The 16,560-nt window shown below is 42.2% G+C and overlaps 1 protein-coding gene across 1 annotated transcript; it reads left to right on the top strand.

Annotated features, from left to right (window-relative positions):
• Positions 1 to 5,858: 5,858 nt before the first annotated feature.
• ZNF331 (zinc finger protein 331) lies at positions 5,859 to 16,119 on the top strand. Its single transcript, XM_082676310.1, has 5 exons — positions 5,859 to 5,957; positions 6,992 to 7,060; positions 9,505 to 9,589; positions 11,366 to 11,492; positions 14,322 to 16,119. Exons 3-5 carry the CDS (start codon positions 9,581 to 9,583, stop codon positions 15,650 to 15,652), a joined length of 1,467 nt encoding a protein of 488 aa, XP_082532436.1. The 5' UTR covers positions 5,859 to 5,957; positions 6,992 to 7,060; positions 9,505 to 9,580; the 3' UTR covers positions 15,653 to 16,119.
• The last annotated feature ends 441 nt before the right edge of the window (positions 16,120 to 16,560 follow it).

Here is a 16,560-nt window from a genome sequence, read left to right as displayed (position 1 = left end):
TACCTGCACTTCTCCGTAATGAGGATACGCTTCTAAAACTCATAAAGCAGGGAAATACATCATGGTACACATCAATTCCTGCTATAAATTCTGAAGCAGCAAAAAATAACACGATGTTGAATTCATCTAAAAAGTCTGTCTGCTTTGTTATGGTAGCTTCCTCCCCTGGTGTGAACCCTTTCTGAAAACAATAAGTTGAATATATTTTGGGTTTTCTTTTTTTTTCCTAAGTGGTCACCAGGGATTTTAACATCTGAAAATGTCAGATGCTCTAGCAATATTACAATGACCAAGTGTGTACAAGGATTCAAAGGGCTAGTTATGGGAGGCTACCATGAAGGGCTGCCTAAGGGAACAGGGAGATTTCATTTTCCTTGGGCTCTTCACCCTGAGATCTCTGTTGCCTATTTCTCTTTGTAGCTACCACCATCTAGAGACTGACCAGGATAAGAGGCTTCACTCTATCTGCCCATGAGTGCAACCATGCTTAACCGCACAGTCCTTGGTGCTTCCAGACTCCCCTGTTCCTAGTATCCCCTCCATTCATGACATAGCATAAAATAGGATGGTGACATGTATAACTGTATAAAACAAGCTAAAATATTTCCGTTTTCCCCTACCTCATAATTCCAATGAATAGATGTAGCTTTTTGATGAATACATCTGAAGTCGGTATATAAGTATAGTGAGGTATCAGAGTACACCAAGACGACAGTAACTACATACAAATACCAGCAAGATGCATTTCTGTTTAGTTTCAAGCACTCTATTGGCTAATTGCAGCTCAGCCAATAAACTTGCAATATTTTTGAATCACCCAAAACTCTACATCAATGTTGGTAACTCATTGATCTTTACTCCTTCCACCAGTAAGAAAACAAACAAAAATTGAGGACATTTAGGCTGCTTGTTTCATCCTTACATTTTATAATCAGCTGTATTAACATATAGAACAATAGAAGGACATATTTCCGCCTCACACACTATTTGGACAAGAGAATTTGCTACTCTTTACTGGGACTATTCTCCTAGTCCTCAACCAGCTCTATGAAGAGGCTTTATTCACTGTGTTTAAGGAAGTCACGTCTCTAGCTCCCCACCTCCACCATAAACCTCCAGAGGGCATAATTGTGTCTTCTATCCCCCACAGTCTGTCTGTCCATAAATATTCTTCACGTTGAACTGAACAAGGTATGAGCAAACAGGAAGTGCCCTGGTGGCTATTGGAAGGGGAGTCTTCCACTGGTTCATTTAAAGGGGAAATATTACCTATTGCTGCAGGTGATAATTAGGGTTTATTAGAGTGAAGAGAAAAAGAGAAGAAACATTATCCCCTCTAATTTGCATTTTTTTTTTCATCTTGGAGAAAATGGAAAAAAAGAAAGTCATGTCTCTTTGGGTATCCCATTATCACCAAAGAAAAGAAATTTGAAGAATCTGGAAAGAAATTTGAGGTGTCTTTGATTTTACCATACTTGCAAAGACAACATGTTAGCCTGATAATTTCATGGGTTTGGGCAAAAATAAATAAAATTTAAATGCCTTAATATGATACAAAATACTTTATCTTTCATGACATAACAGGCAGCTAGAGTTTCATGATTATCTATGTTCACCTTGTCCACCCCGAATTCCACAGGGTGATGCAAAGAGATCCAGGTGGATGCTGTGCATGGGAGAGGTTTGGATCACAGCTGAGGATTCCTTAGTTCAAGATACCCCAATCTCTTAAAATGAGTTGCAAGTAATCCTGCCCAATATTTGATCAGAGGGAGTCATTATCCTTATTATATTAGTTAGGCAATTATTCTGCCCTGTGCCCCAGCGAGAGACACTGCTTACATCTTCCAATTCAGTGTGGTAAAAAATTCTTGAACAGAGAATGTAAGCAGACATTGTTTCTGTCAAGGACCTGAAACTTACTACAGATGAGGAAAAGCAAAGCCTGGTATTATCCCTCTGGACAGAATGTTTAATCCAAGTAGTCTAGTGCCTTTGCTTCTTTTTTAATATGTATATATAAAATAGTAGACACTTGATTCTGCAAAGATTTATGTGCTAGGGAGCCCCTGTTGCTTTGAACCAAGGACATAATGAATGTAACTTTCCTTACCTGTGTATCTAATAACATGAGACCTACCTGTTACAGGTGACCAGTTGGCCATATGTACTAACAGAGGTACATAAAAGAAAGAAGAGCAAATTACTAAATGTCCCAGAAGGTGACAAAAACCGTACTTCTTGACAAGTTTATTTAATCCAGTGTGGTAGAAAAGGCACAGCTCAATAAATGTATCATTTAAATTTAGAAAAAAGAAAAGAAAATCAATAAGGCAACAATGGCCTTAAATGACACAATATACCAGTTGGACTTAGTAGATACATTACAGGACATTACATCCAAAAACAGCAGAATATACATTATTTTCAAGTATATATGAAACATTCTCCAGAACAGATCACATGTTAAGCCACAGAAAATATAGGTCAATATCTGTAATGAATATAGATGCAAAAATCCTCAACAAAATATTAGCAAACTGGAATCCAACAATATATTGAAAGGGTCATACACCATAACCCAGTTGAATTTCTTTCAGGGTCATGAGGATGGTTCAACTGTCACTATTTGCAGATGACATGATACTTTATATAGAAAACCCTAAAGTCTCTACCCACAACTATTAGAACTAATAAATGAATTCAGCAAGTTGCAGGATACAAGATTAATATACAGAAATCTATTGCTTTTCTATACACTAATAATGAACTATCAGAAAGCTAAAGTAAAAAAAAAATCCCATTTAAAATCACAACAAAAAGAATAAAATATCTAGGAATAAACTTATCCAAGGAAGTGAAAGACCTATATTCTAAAAACTATAAAACACTAGTGAAGGAAATTGAAAATGATACAAAGAAATGGAAAGATATCCAGTATTCATGGATTGGAAGAATAGTGTTAAAATAGCCATACAACCTAAAGCAATCTACAAATTTAAGGCAATTTCTTTTTTATTTAAATAAATTTATTTACTTATTTTATTTATTTTTGGCTGTGCTGGGTCTTCGTTGCTGCCTGCCAGCTTTCTCTAGTTGCAGAGAGCAGGGGCTACTTTTTGTTGTGGTGGGCATGCTTCTCATTGTGGTGGCTTCTCTTCTTCTGGAGCACAGGCTCTAGGCCTGCAGGCTTCAGGAGTTGTGGCACATGGGCTCAGTAGTTGTGGCTCGTGGGCTCTAGAGCGCAGGCTCAGTAGTTGTGGCACATGGGCTTAGTTGCTCCGCGGCATGTGGGATCTTCCCGGACCAGGGCTTGAACCCGTGTCTCCTGCATTGGCAGGCAGATTCTTAACCACTGCGCCACCAGAGAAGTCCTTAAGGCAATTTCTATCAAAATACCCATTATATTTTTCACAGAACTAGAACAAATAATACTAAAATTTATGTGGAACCACAAAAGACCCTGAACAGCCAAAGCAATTCTGAGAAAATCGAACAAAGCTGGAGGTATCACACTACCTGACCTCAGACTATACTACAAAGCTGCAGTAATCAAAACAGTATGGTAGGGACTTCCCTACCATACAAACAAACGAGACCTAATTAAACTTACAAGCTTTGCATAGCAAAGGAAAACATCAACAGAATGAAAAGACAACCTACTGAATGGGACAAAATATTTGCAAATGATATGTCTGAAAAGGGGTTAATATCCAAAATATATTAACAGCTCATACAACTCAATATCAAAAACAACAAGAACTCAATTAAAAAATGGGCAGAAGACCTGAATAGACATTTTTCCAAAGAAGACCTACAGATGGCCAAAAGGCACATGAAAAGACGCTCAACATTGCCAATCATCAGGGAAATGCAAATCAAAACTACAGTGAGATATCACCTTACACCTGTCAGAATGGCTATGGTCAAAAAGACCACAAATAACAAATGTTGCCAAGGTATGGAGAACAGGGAACTCTAGTACACTGCTGATGTGAATGTAAACTGGTGTATGTAGCCATTATGGAAAACAGTATGGAGGTTCCCCAGAAAACTAAAAATAGAACTACCCTATGATCCAGCAATTCCACTCCTGGGTATATATCTAAAGAAAATAAAAACACTAATTAAAAAAGATACATGCACCCCAATATTCATAGCAGCATGATTTACAACAGCCAAGATATGGAAGCAACTCTATGTGTCTATCCATGGATAAATGGATAAACAAGATGTGGTTTACATATTCAATGGAATATTACTCAGCCATAAAAAAGATGAAATTTTAGCTATTTGCAACAACATGGATAGACCTGGAGGGATTATGCTTAGTGAAATAAGTCAAACAGAGAAAGACAAACACTGTACGCTGTCACTTACATGTGGAATCTAAATAAGAAAACAAATGAATAAATATAACAAAATGGAAATAGACACATATAGAAAGAACAAACTAGCAGTTATCAGTGGGAGGAGTACTGGGGCAGGGGCAAGATAAGGGTTGTGGATTAAGAGGTACACACTACCATGTTTAAAACAAATAAGATACAAAGATATATTGTACAGCACAGGGAATATAGCCAATATTTTAATAACTTTAAATGGAGTATAATCTATAAAAATATTATATCACTATGTTGTACATCTGAAATTAATATAATATGTAAATCAACTAGAATAAAAAATAAAGAAAAGATTAGAATAATCTAGGGAAATGCCATCCCTACACAAAAATGCATAAACAATTGAGAGTATTGGTTTATGTTAAATGCCTCTGTGTTTCACTTGGTCCCATTAGAAGATCAATAAAACCTGTTTGAAAAACAACAACAAAAACAATTTATGGGAGGCAGGCAAATCCCCAGCATAGAAACTGAGCTCTTTCATAGTAGAGGTGTTAGTAAGATGGGATGAGATCTTAGCACAAAATTCGTAGGCACCTTAGAAAGTAAATATGAGTATTACTGACTCACAGCAAATAGACCTAAATTAAACTAATACATAAACAGTATAAAACACCATGATATACAAAAAGAGAACACTTACTGAAAGATTTCATGGCCTTCCTTATTGCAAGCAATGCCTGTATCATAATTGATGGAAACCAGGTATGTCAGCCTAAAATATGCCTCTTTGACATAAAAATTATTTTGAGCTGAAGGCAATTAAGAAGCGGTAAACATACAGAAAGATCCCCCTTCTCTGTCCAAAGGCAGGAACTAAATTCTTCTTTTAATGGAGATAGACTCTTACCAGTCCACAGATGGCACCAGAGGAATCTGCAAACAAACCTCATTAAATGAAGATAAGGATTACCAGGCCCTAATTGGACTATCACTAGCCCATTGCACTGTCAGTACTTCACAAATTTATCCTTTCTTTGTCTAAAAGGTATAAAAGCTTCCTGCTCTGGTTACTTCTTCAGGGCTTCATTCTCTTCTGAAAGCTCTCATGTGCATGTAAAAATTTAATAAAATTTGCATGCTCTTCTCCCGTTAAAATAATAATAATAATTTTAAAAAGAAAAGAAATCTGAACGGCTGGTAGGTCTCCCAGCATTTACAAATTCTGCGACTCTGAAATATGCTCCCTCCCAAGTCACAGCTCCTCTATAGGCAGGGCGAGAAGCCTTCCGAAGGCCTGTGTATTACCCAAGGTGCGAACTACATTTCCCAGAAGTCTCTGAGGCACAGCTCTATTAGTGCCGTTGTGGAGTTGCATGCTGGGAAAGAGAGGCCGTGCGTTTTCAGCTCCGCGGATTCCCGGGTTTATGGACTACGTTTCCCAGAGGGCTCTGGGGCACAGCCCCATTAGCAGCTCGGGGAGTTGCATGCTGGGAGATGCGCTTTCTGCCAGAACGATCTTTATTGAAGCTTTGGTTTGCCGGTGACCCTGTCCGGAGGTAACCTCAACGCCGGCGCTCCCTCCCGACGCCGTCGGTTGTTGGGCCCCAAGCGGTGAGTAATTAGCATCCCATGAGGAAAACAGAGCGGAATACGGCGAGCGATGGCGATGAGGGAGAAGAGGAGGCCCGAAACGGAGCCTCGGCCTCTGGCTTCGGGAGCGCTGCGGAGGAAGTGCGAGCGTGTGCCTGTGTGTATGTCTGTGTGTGTGATCAGGGGCTCGGCCATGTCTGCAGACTGAGATGTGCGGGTGGGCGTCGGTGAGGGAGACAGGCCCGGTCCCTGTGTTTGTGACGCACTTGCGAGTGAGTGTGTGTGGCGGGGGGACGAGACGCGGCTCCTCGCGGTTTGTGTGCGTCCTGTGCGTGTGAGCATCTGTAGCGGTGACGCGGCCGGGCTGTGACTCCTCCACTGTGCTCTGTGTGAGTTACATGCGTGTGGGCTCTGCGGGGGTGGCGGGGCCCAGATGTGTCCCCGAGGCTATGAGATGTGCCGTTGCATTTCTGTGGGGTTGGCGCAGCCGTGTACCATGTCTCTGGCCTGGGCGTCAGCCAGTGTGACAGAGCCTAGGTGTATGTGATTGTTCAGCTGTGACAGGTGCAGGACTGTTCGTGGGTGTGTGGCCCCGGATTGAGTGTGTAGCTCTGATGTCTCTGCTGCTTCCTCTCCCTTCACGTTCCAACCATGTGGGTACTTGTTTGGGCACAGTGGCCCCAAAGGAAAATCAGAGCCTGAATGCTGTAGTGAAAATGACAAGAATGGCACAGACATGGTTATGAGATGGCAGCTTTGGAGCTAGAGGTGCTCTCCATCTAAAATTCAGGCTACCTGAATGACGGAATGGAAGGGCCTCCGGAATAAGATTCTTTTTTGGAAAGGAGAGGTCCCTGACCTAGGAGGTGGGGGTACCCCAATTCCTAGAGTCTAGTTTCCACGAATCTCTGAAATACTCAGATGTGGGTGCCCTCTTATTTCTGATTGGTTTTAGATAAGACATGGGAGCAGGTGTGGCCTCAGAGGGCATTTTCGGATGTAGTCTGTGCTCCAGAAAAGTCCTAATGTCTCATTCTGACCTCTCTTTCCTCCAGGCCAGCTGTCCTCCAGAAAAAGCATCCCAAGGAGAAAGAATCATCATCATCACAGATCTTGAAATCAAGGTTCAGATGAGTTACCTTCTTGTTCAGTAAATGATTTGTGTCTATAGCGCTTAAGAATATTTGCTTTCCTTGCCCCGAAATGTCCTTTTTAATAGTGACTTGACCCAGTAATTTCTTCCCAAGAGGTGTGACAAGAGTCGTGAATGTGCATTCCCCATTGACCAACCGTCTCAATGAGTACTCACATATTCAATAAGCAAATTGTTCACATCCTCCTGTGTGGTCTTCCAAGGCTCCGCTAGGATCGAGGAATACTACTGGGAGGTTACTGTTAGCACTTTTAGTGTGTGATTTGCTAAGGAGGATATTAAATTTTTAGGTGGAATCAAAGGCTAGATATCTTGGTCTTTTCCACAGGGCTGACTTTCATAGCACAGTAAGAAAAGAGAAGGTTTGATTGTTTTAGTCAGTTAATGACAAAGTTACCAGTTTTGTGAGGCGCTTTTTTTTTTTTGCAGTACGCGGGCCTCTCACTGTTGTGGCCTCTCCCGTTGCGGAGCACAGGCTCCGGATGCGCAGGCCCAGCGGCCACTCCGCGGCACGCAGGATCCTCCCGGACCGGGGCACGAACCCACGTCCCCTGCATCGGCAGGCAGACTCCTAACCACTGCACCACCAGGGAAGCCCCCTGCGAGGCTTTTAAGGGTGGGGTTTGAGCAAAGGTCTTTGTCATCAAAGGCAAGGATTTTTTTTTTCCAGTAATCAATAAATAGAAATTTGTTGTATTAGCCAGGTCTTATTTGAGGTCTGACAGTGTCCATATGTTTCGGTTATATCTTTGTATGAACTGTGAGAAGCAGTATGGTTTGATGCTGATTACAAGTTTTGGATCCAGAGCAGGGTTTGGCAAACTTTTTCTCTAAAGGGTCACATATTAAATATTTCATGCTTTGTGGGCTACGTGTGGTTGCATATTGTTCTTCTTTCATAGATTTTATTTTTTAGAATGGTCTTAGATTTAAAGAAAAATTGCAAAGATAATACAGAGAATTCCCAGGTACCCTGCACCCAGTTTCTTCTATTATTAACAACTCAGTTCTGAACCATTATCATTAACTGATGTCTTTGCTTTATTCAGATTTCCTTACTTTTTACATAATGGTTTTCATCTGTTCCAGGATCCCGTCCAGGATACCACATTACATTTCGTTGTCATGTTTCATTAAGGTCCTCTTGGCTGTGCCCATTTCTGACTTCCATTGTTTCTGACGACTGTGACATTTTTAAGTGGTACTGGTCAGGTATTTTGTAGGATGACCCTCTATTGGAATGCGATGTTTTCCTCATGATTAGACTGGGTTTATGGGTTTGGGGGTGGAAGATCACAGCAGTAAATTACCACTTTCATCACATCATAGCAAGAAGACCTACTATCAACAAGATTTGTGATTGGTGAGGTTGAACTTGATCATCTGGCTTAGGTAGTGTTTGTCAGTTTCCTCCACTGTAAAGTTATTCCTTTTTTTCAAAGACTGTGTCCCCCTGAGTGACGACTGCATATTTCAAAACCCCAAGTACTAGACCCTTGTCACTCTGACTCTGCTTCTGTCCTCACATCTTTCTCTCCTCTTTCATCCCCCTTACTCACTTTTGAAGACCCTCGTGATTACACGGGGCCCACCTGGCATAATTCAGGATAATCTCCCTATTTTAAGGTCAGATGATTCAGGACTTTAAGTCCCTTTGCAACCTAACTCCCTTTTGCTGTGTAATGTAACATATTCACAGGTTCCAGGATTAGGACGTGGACATCTTTGGGAGACTGTTCTTTTGCCTACCACAGACCTGTCTATTCAAAGTTCACTTAATGGCTGCAACATACCTGCCCCCTCATAACTGTAGTCCTTTTCTTTGTTAATTTTTTTAAAAAATTTGGGACTATCTTAAGGTATATTTCTTTTTTTTTTTTTTTTTTTTTTTTTTTTGCGGTACACGGGCCTCTCACTGTTGTGGCCTCTCCCGTTGCGGAGCACAGGCTCCGGACGCGCAGGCTCAGCGGCCATGGCTCACGGGCCCAGCCACTCTGTGGCATGTGGGATCTTCCCGGACCGGGGCACGAACCCGCGTCCCCTGCATCAGCAGGCGGACTCTCAACCACTGCGCCACCAGGGAAGCCCCAAAGCCAAATTCTTAATCCATATTCCCCCATCAGGGAGCCGGCCAGGAATCCTCCCACTGAAATTTCTGGATCTGACTTCAAGACAAAAAATAAAAGTTCCTCTGTCCTGTCTGTGCAGCTGGCTTTCCTGGGGTTTCAGGGAAAACTTGTTTTGTTTTTTTCCAGAATCCTTTTAATCTTCAGATGTGCTGTGTTTATGTGGGGGGCCTTGTGGGGGAAGAAGATGAGCATTCTTTGGAAGAAAAGATGGAGGAGTGAAAAGGTTGTATTAAGTCATTTGGGGACCAAGGTGCACTTATTTTAATGCCTCTTTTTCCTTGTCTAGATCTGGCTTCTCTGGATTTTGTGTCTTCAGTAAAGGAGACCCCAAGAGGACCGATCAGGTCTTGAATTCTAAAACCATGGCCCACGTAAGTATGTTTTTCTCTTTCCTTCTTGAATTGTGATATTTAGGTCCTGTGGATACTTCTTTGAAATATCATGAAGGCTCCTGCCCAAGTGAGTCCCATCCAAGTACCTACTTCCCAGCTCTCCCTGTTCCAGTGAATAATAACGCCATATAGCCTATTGCCCGCCTCTGTGACTAATGCTCACTTAACCCTTGAGCTACTCACTCAGTATCTCTTATGTACTCACTTTTTTGTCAAGAGTAATTGGAACAGTGGAAGCAGAAACTACCTTTGGAGAAATAGTTGAGTCCAGTCTACGATTTGATGAGTTGGAGACATTGGTCCCATTTGACCACACGAGAAAACTAGAATTCCTCACTCATCTCCACTGATCTTTTTCCCAGGCAGATAAGAGGGAACATTCATATTCTTTGGTCTCAGTCTTAGTGTGTAGTGAAAGCTCACACTTTACAAAGCTTTTAGAATTGCGCAGAGCTGTGGACTCGGAGATCATGTTCCTGCCAGGGGACCCGGGAGGTAAATTTTGTTTTGCACAGACCTGTCTGTGTGCTCCTGAATCATTTGATACCAGTTTCCTCTAAATCAGGAACAAAGAAAAGGCAAGGCTAGCGGATGGTAACAGGTAAGAAGGTCATTTCATACAAGAGTAATGATCATATACTCCTGGAATTGGGGAAACTTTAGACATTTTGCTCAACCTAAGTGTGTAACTATCATAATTAAATCTAATCCTTCTCTATGATGGAATAAAAAAATGCTTTTGTCATTACAAAGGTGGACTGCTTAAAAGATAACCTGGCAAAATGATGAACCTGAGACTTGAAAACATTCAAACGTGCAAACCCGATTTTCTAAGATAAAAGATCTTATATTTCATTTGGGAAGTAAACCCCAGACATTTTTTTTCTTTCTCCTTAAGGAGAAAAGGATGCTGTAAGAATCCATGCTTGCTGAAAATTCGTGAGACAGGCCCGTTAGCAAGCTGTGTGCTTATGCAACAGAGGAAAACTGGAATTGGCTTGTCCATTTCCTGACAGGTTGGCATGATTAAGAATTCCCCAGGGGCTTCCCTGGTGGCGCAGTGGTTAAGAATCCGCCTGCCAAGGCAGGGGACACGGGTTCGAGCCCTGGTCCGGGAAGATCCCACATGCTGTGGAGCAACGAAGCCCGTGCGCCACAACTACTGAGCCCGTGCTCTGCAACGAGAAGCCACTGCAATGAGAAGCCCGCGCACCGCAACGAAGAGTAGCCCCCGCTCGCCGCAACCAGAGGAGAGCCTGCGCACAGCAACAAAGACCCAACACAGCCAAGAATAAAATAAATAAAGGGCTTCCCTGGTGGCGCAGTGGTTGAGAGTCCGCCTGCCAATGCAGGGGACACGGGTTCGTGCCCCGGTCCAGGAAGATCCCACGTGCTGTGGAGCAGCTGGGCCCGTGAGCCATGGCCGCTGAGCCTGTGCGTCCAGAGCCTGTACTCCGCAACGGGAGAGGCCACAACAGTGAGAGGCAGGTGTACTGCAAAAAATAATAATAATAATATAATAAAATATATAAAAATTTTTAAAAAAAAAGAATTCCCCAGGGTGTAGGTGGTTTCCCCTGCAGCAGGAGGGGCTTCAGCCACCGTCGTGTCCTCACTGACCCCTCCCCATATCACAGGCTTTTAATCTACTCGCTGTATCCACCCCTGCACAGAGCGGAGCCCTTCCTCCCCCCTCCTCCATCTGGAAACTCTGTGCTTTCGTTTCATCAGAGACGTGTGGGTTTGCGTTTCCAGGGTTTGGTGACATTCTCCGATGTAGCCATAGACTTCTCTCAGGAGGAGTGGGCATGTCTGGACTCTACGCAGAGAGACCTGTACTGGGACGTGATGTTGGAGAACTACAGTAACTTGGTCTCGCTGGGTAAGTTGCCTGCCTCAGATAATCTGGACTCTGCTGCCTGCACAGTCAGCTCTCTCCTTTCAGGACCACCTTTCAAGATACTAGTTGAATTTCTTTCTTCCTGCACCCAAGGGATGTTTTGAGCTTTGTGCAGTTGGAAATGGGCGTTACGCATGCACCTTCACCTCCTCATCCATCAGTGATCTTCCCATCTCTGTCTGGCCGCTCCTGTAATTACCTCTCTTCCTTACTGGCCAAAGGACTGATTAGAGTTATTTAATTTATTAGAATAAACGTATTTATTTTATTTCATGACCATCTTCAAAGAAACCAGGCTTCATGCTGTGAGCCTATGTTTACACCCAAATTGCTGTCGATGGTACTTTGGGGACCCACCTTTAGGGGAAATGGCTCTACACAGTGACTTGATTTTCTCTGGCAAACCAGACTATGTTTGAGTTAGAGGTGGGATGAATGAACAGAATCTGTAAAACCACACTGAGCATATTGCATTCCCTACACATTGTACCCGAAGTGAGGTCGAAAGTTATAATCTATGAATTCTGAGTTAAATATTGGATGATAAATATGTAAGGAAATTTCTTGTTTTTCTATTAGCAAAATAACAGCCATAATATTAATGGCTAATAAATACTGTGCTTGCTCTGCACCAGAAAACATTCTGAGCCTGGTGTGTATGTATATGTACAAATACGTTTCATTCCGTTCTCACAAGTTCATGAGCTAGGAAATTATTACGTCTAATTCGTAGATGAGTATACTAGGGCACAAAGTGACTTAATCAAGGAAGCAGAAGCAAACCTGGAACCTAAGAATTCTGGCCCCAGAATCCGTACTCTCAACTGCCCGGTTCTGCTTGCCTCCAGAAGTTTAAATAAAGACCTTTTCGGGAATTCCCTGGCGGTCCAGTGGTTAGGACTCGGCACTGTCACTGCTGTGGGCCTGGGTTCAATTCCTGGTCGGGGACCTAAGATCCTGCAAGCCTCGACACAAGACCAAAAAATAAACATAAAAATAAATAAATTTTTTTAACTGTTTTAAAAAATGAAGTAAATGTAAAATAGAATAGAATAAAATAGCCCTTTTCCCTACCCATCTGGTTTCCTGTTTGTCCTCCAGGCCTTTCTCTTTTCCTGAAGTCAGTTTTAGGTTGTTACACAAATTTGACTAAAGTGCAATCAAAAAACCTTAAGCCAACAGTTTTCTCCTAAGTTCACATCATGTGGCATTTCTGTTTTTGAAAGCAAGACATCTCATTTCTAAACCAGACACAATTGTCTTATGGAAGCAAGGGAGAGAGCTTCGATAGTTGAGGAGAAAAGACACTAAAGTGGTGCAGAGGAGAGCGACAGCCAGCCCGGCTCGGGAAAGCCATCATTACCACAAGCGGCCCAGCTGGGCATGGGGGCAGCTGCACCCCTGAGGTGTTTGCAGAGCTCCCTACAAAGGTCTCAGGCCCAAGGCCTCTGAGGAAGAAGTCACCACCTTGAACTTTATCTTCACCCCATTCCCGTCTCAATTTGTTTTCCTTCTCATGTTTCACCCCTACTGAATAGCAAGGGCGTAGAAAACAGGACCCTGTGCCATTCAGTTTCTGAAAGTTGGTTGTTATCCTAGCTTCATGTGCTTTTTTCCTTTGTATCTGTTTTTTGGTGATACTGCTTCCTGGGTTCTCTGTTCTTCCATCACGAAGCAATATCTGGTTATGTCTCTTTTGATGCTGTGTTAGCAGTCACTGACACTCAGTACCTAGATTCAGTATTTCATTGGGGGTTCAAAATGGTGGTATTCTATCATTGCCTCTTCATTTATTCACTATAAATAATTCTTTGAAGAGAAACTGACCCACCTGCTAATTGGTTGTGTAGTGGAACTGCTCATATTGGATAAGAAAGATGAAAACTTTGTTCTTTAAAGAAAAAAAACTATCAGTTTTTAATAACAAAGGGCTGGTTTCCTAGCATGCTCCAAAGTTGGCCATTTAACATGTTTTAGTATCTGAACGAACTCATGAATTTAAACATGTTTTACAGTCCCTTGAGTTAGCATCCTTTTTTTTTGGCGGTACGCGGGCCTCTCACTGCTGTGGCCTCTCCTGTTGCGGAGCGCAGGCTCCGGACGCGCAGACTCAGCAGCCATGGCTCACAGGCCCAGCCGCTCCGCGGCATGTGGGATCTTCCCGGACTGGGGCACGAACCCGTGTCCCCTGCATCGGCAGGCGGACTCTCAACCACTGCGCCACCAGGGAAGCCCCTAGCATCCTTATTAATGCTCAGATTTTTCTAAACATTTCCTCCTGTTTCATAATTTTTATTATTAAATTTAATTCTACACACATCTTTTGAATGTTGGATCTTTGTATCCAGAATTACTTTTAATGATATTACTTGTGTTTTTGTGTGTATACACAACTATCCAACTGTATCTTTTTATTTTCCTACAATAGTTCTAGATTTGATTTTCTTGGTTTTCCAGGTTTGTCATCACATCTATAAATTGTACTTTTTCATCTTCATTTTTGAGATTTGTCCCTCTAATTTTTTTTTTGCTTAATTGTTTCAGCTGGTAGGAAACAGTAGCGCTGATAGTAAGTGCCTTTTTTGATTTTAGCAGGGATGTCTCCAGTGTTTCCTCATTAAGTATTGTGATGCTAGACGTGGAATCTAGATCTTAATAAGAGCCCTAGGTGATTCACATTTTTCCCACTGGAGGAGTTTTATTTCTGTTAGAGAAGGTTTTAGTTTATGATTAGGTTTGTTTTTGTTTTCTTAAAAAGAAACAAAATATGTTGGGGTTTTTGGGGGTTTTTGTTCGTTTTGTTTTTTTCAGATTTGGAATCACCATATGAGACCAAGAGTCTACCTACACAGAAGGGCACTTATGAGATAAATTTTTCCAAACAGAACTCAAATAGAAAAAGTAAATCCCTTGGCCTTGACTGGATATGTGAAGGTGAGTTTGAAGGACCACAGGCCCCACAAGAGGGATATATCAATCAAATCAACTGTGGGAAAACTCCCACTTGCAGAGAAAATACCTCTGTCCGACCACATCAGAGACTTCATAACAGGGAAAATTCCTATGAATGTAAGGAATGTGGGAAGGCCTTTAGCCGAGGCTATCAACTTACTCAACATCAGAAAATTCACACTGGTGAGAAACCCTATGAATGTAAAGAATGTAAAAAGGCCTTCCGTTGGGGTAATCAACTTACTCAACATCAAAAAATTCACACTGGTGAGAAACCTTATGAATGTAAGGACTGCGGGAAGGCGTTTCGGTGGGGTTCAAGCCTCGTTATTCATAAGAGAATTCATACGGGTGAGAAGCCCTATGAATGTAAAGACTGTGGGAAGGCCTTCAGACGCGGTGATGAGCTCACTCAGCATCAGAGATTTCACACCGGTGAGAAAGACTATGAATGCAAAGACTGTGGGAAGACCTTTAGCCGCGTGTATAAACTAATTCAGCATAAGAGAATCCACAGTGGTGAAAAACCCTACGAATGTAAGGACTGTGGGAAAGCCTTCATTTGTGGTTCCAGCCTCGTTCAACATAAGAGAATTCACACCGGGGAGAAGCCCTATGAGTGCCAAGAATGTGGGAAGGCCTTTACTCGCGTCAATTATCTCACTCAGCATCAGAAAATTCACACTGGTGAGAAACCTCATGAGTGTAAGGAATGTGGGAAGGCCTTCCGCTGGGGTTCGAGTCTCGTGAAACACGAGAGAATTCATACGGGTGAGAAGCCATATAAATGTACAGAATGTGGGAAGGCCTTTAACTGTGGCTATCACCTTACTCAGCATGAGAGAATCCACACTGGTGAAACACCTTACAAATGTAAGGAATGTGGAAAGGCCTTTATTTATGGGTCAAGCCTTGTCAAACATGAGCGAATTCATACAGGGGAGAAACCCTACGAGTGTAAAGAATGTGGGAAGGCCTTCAGTCACGGCCATCAACTTACACAGCATCAGAAAATTCATACTGGTGAGAAACCCTCTGAGTGTAAGGAATGTGGAAAGGCATGTAAACGTGTAGACCATCCTCCAGAACATCAGAGAATTCATGCTGTTGAGAAACCTTTTGGGTACAAAGAGCACACAGAGGCCTCTATTCAACATTCATTTCTTCCACGACAAGAGGAAAATCCATGATAAGACTTAACGCAAGAAAGCCTTCACTGGTCCCTCTTCTGCTTATAGAATATCAGAAGTCATATGAGAGGTGAATTTGGAGTATTGGAGAAATCACTTTCTTATCGATCACAACATACTCAGTTGTAGACTATTTTCTACTGGATAGGTTAGTTTCCTGAATGCATAGAAACCTTCCAATACCATTTCATCTCTGTCGTATTTCAGATTTGTTCTAAGGTAAAACTCTGCTAATGGAGCATATGTGGGAGAGCTTTTCTCGTGGTACATACCGCTACCTGTTTCCATCACCATCCCACCTCTTTACTCCCTGTGAGGCACTGAGAAAACTAGCTATTACTCTCTGCATTATCTGTGAAATGGCGATAATCACACCTACCGAATACTGCTGTTGTGGTGATAAAATGAGTTTGGTACATGTAAGCTCCTTGAACGTGTATCTGAAATGTTGTGTAAGCTCAATAAATATTAGCTGTTTTTGTTGTTCTCATTACCATTAACATTGCTATTAGTGAATTTTTACAAGAAGACACCCTGCGGGTGCAGTGAGCTGAGAAAAGACTATCAAACTTCTAGAAGAAAATATGGGGAATTCCCTGGTGGTCCAGTGGTTAAGACTCCGTGCTTCCACCGCAGGGGGCACAGGTTTGACCGCTGGTTGGGGAACTGAGATCCCACAAGCCGTGCGGCGCGGCCAAAAAAAAAAAATAGAAAATTTAGGAGATTATTGTCACAGCATTGGGGTAGGCAGCATTTCTTAGTGTACAGAAGACATTAAACAAAAAAAGTTATTAAGTTGGACTTCATCAAAAGTACAAAGTTCTTATCATCAAACGACACCATGAAGGTGGTGAAAAAGCAAGAAGACTGGGAGAAGATATTTACATAAACCTGACAAAGGATTCACA

This window comes from Grampus griseus (genome assembly GCF_964374135.1).
Source record: "Grampus griseus genome assembly, chromosome: 19".
In the NCBI taxonomy this organism is placed as follows: domain Eukaryota; kingdom Metazoa; phylum Chordata; class Mammalia; order Artiodactyla; family Delphinidae; genus Grampus; species Grampus griseus.
This window is presented reverse-complemented; position numbering and strand designations above follow the sequence as displayed.

Excerpts from the sequence above, each read along its gene's own strand:
- ZNF331 (XM_082676310.1), top strand. Across the intron at positions 11,493-14,321 it reads CAGTAACTTGGTCTCGCTGG|ATTTGGAATCACCATATGAG; the intron begins GTAAGTTGCCTG and ends TGTTTTTTTCAG.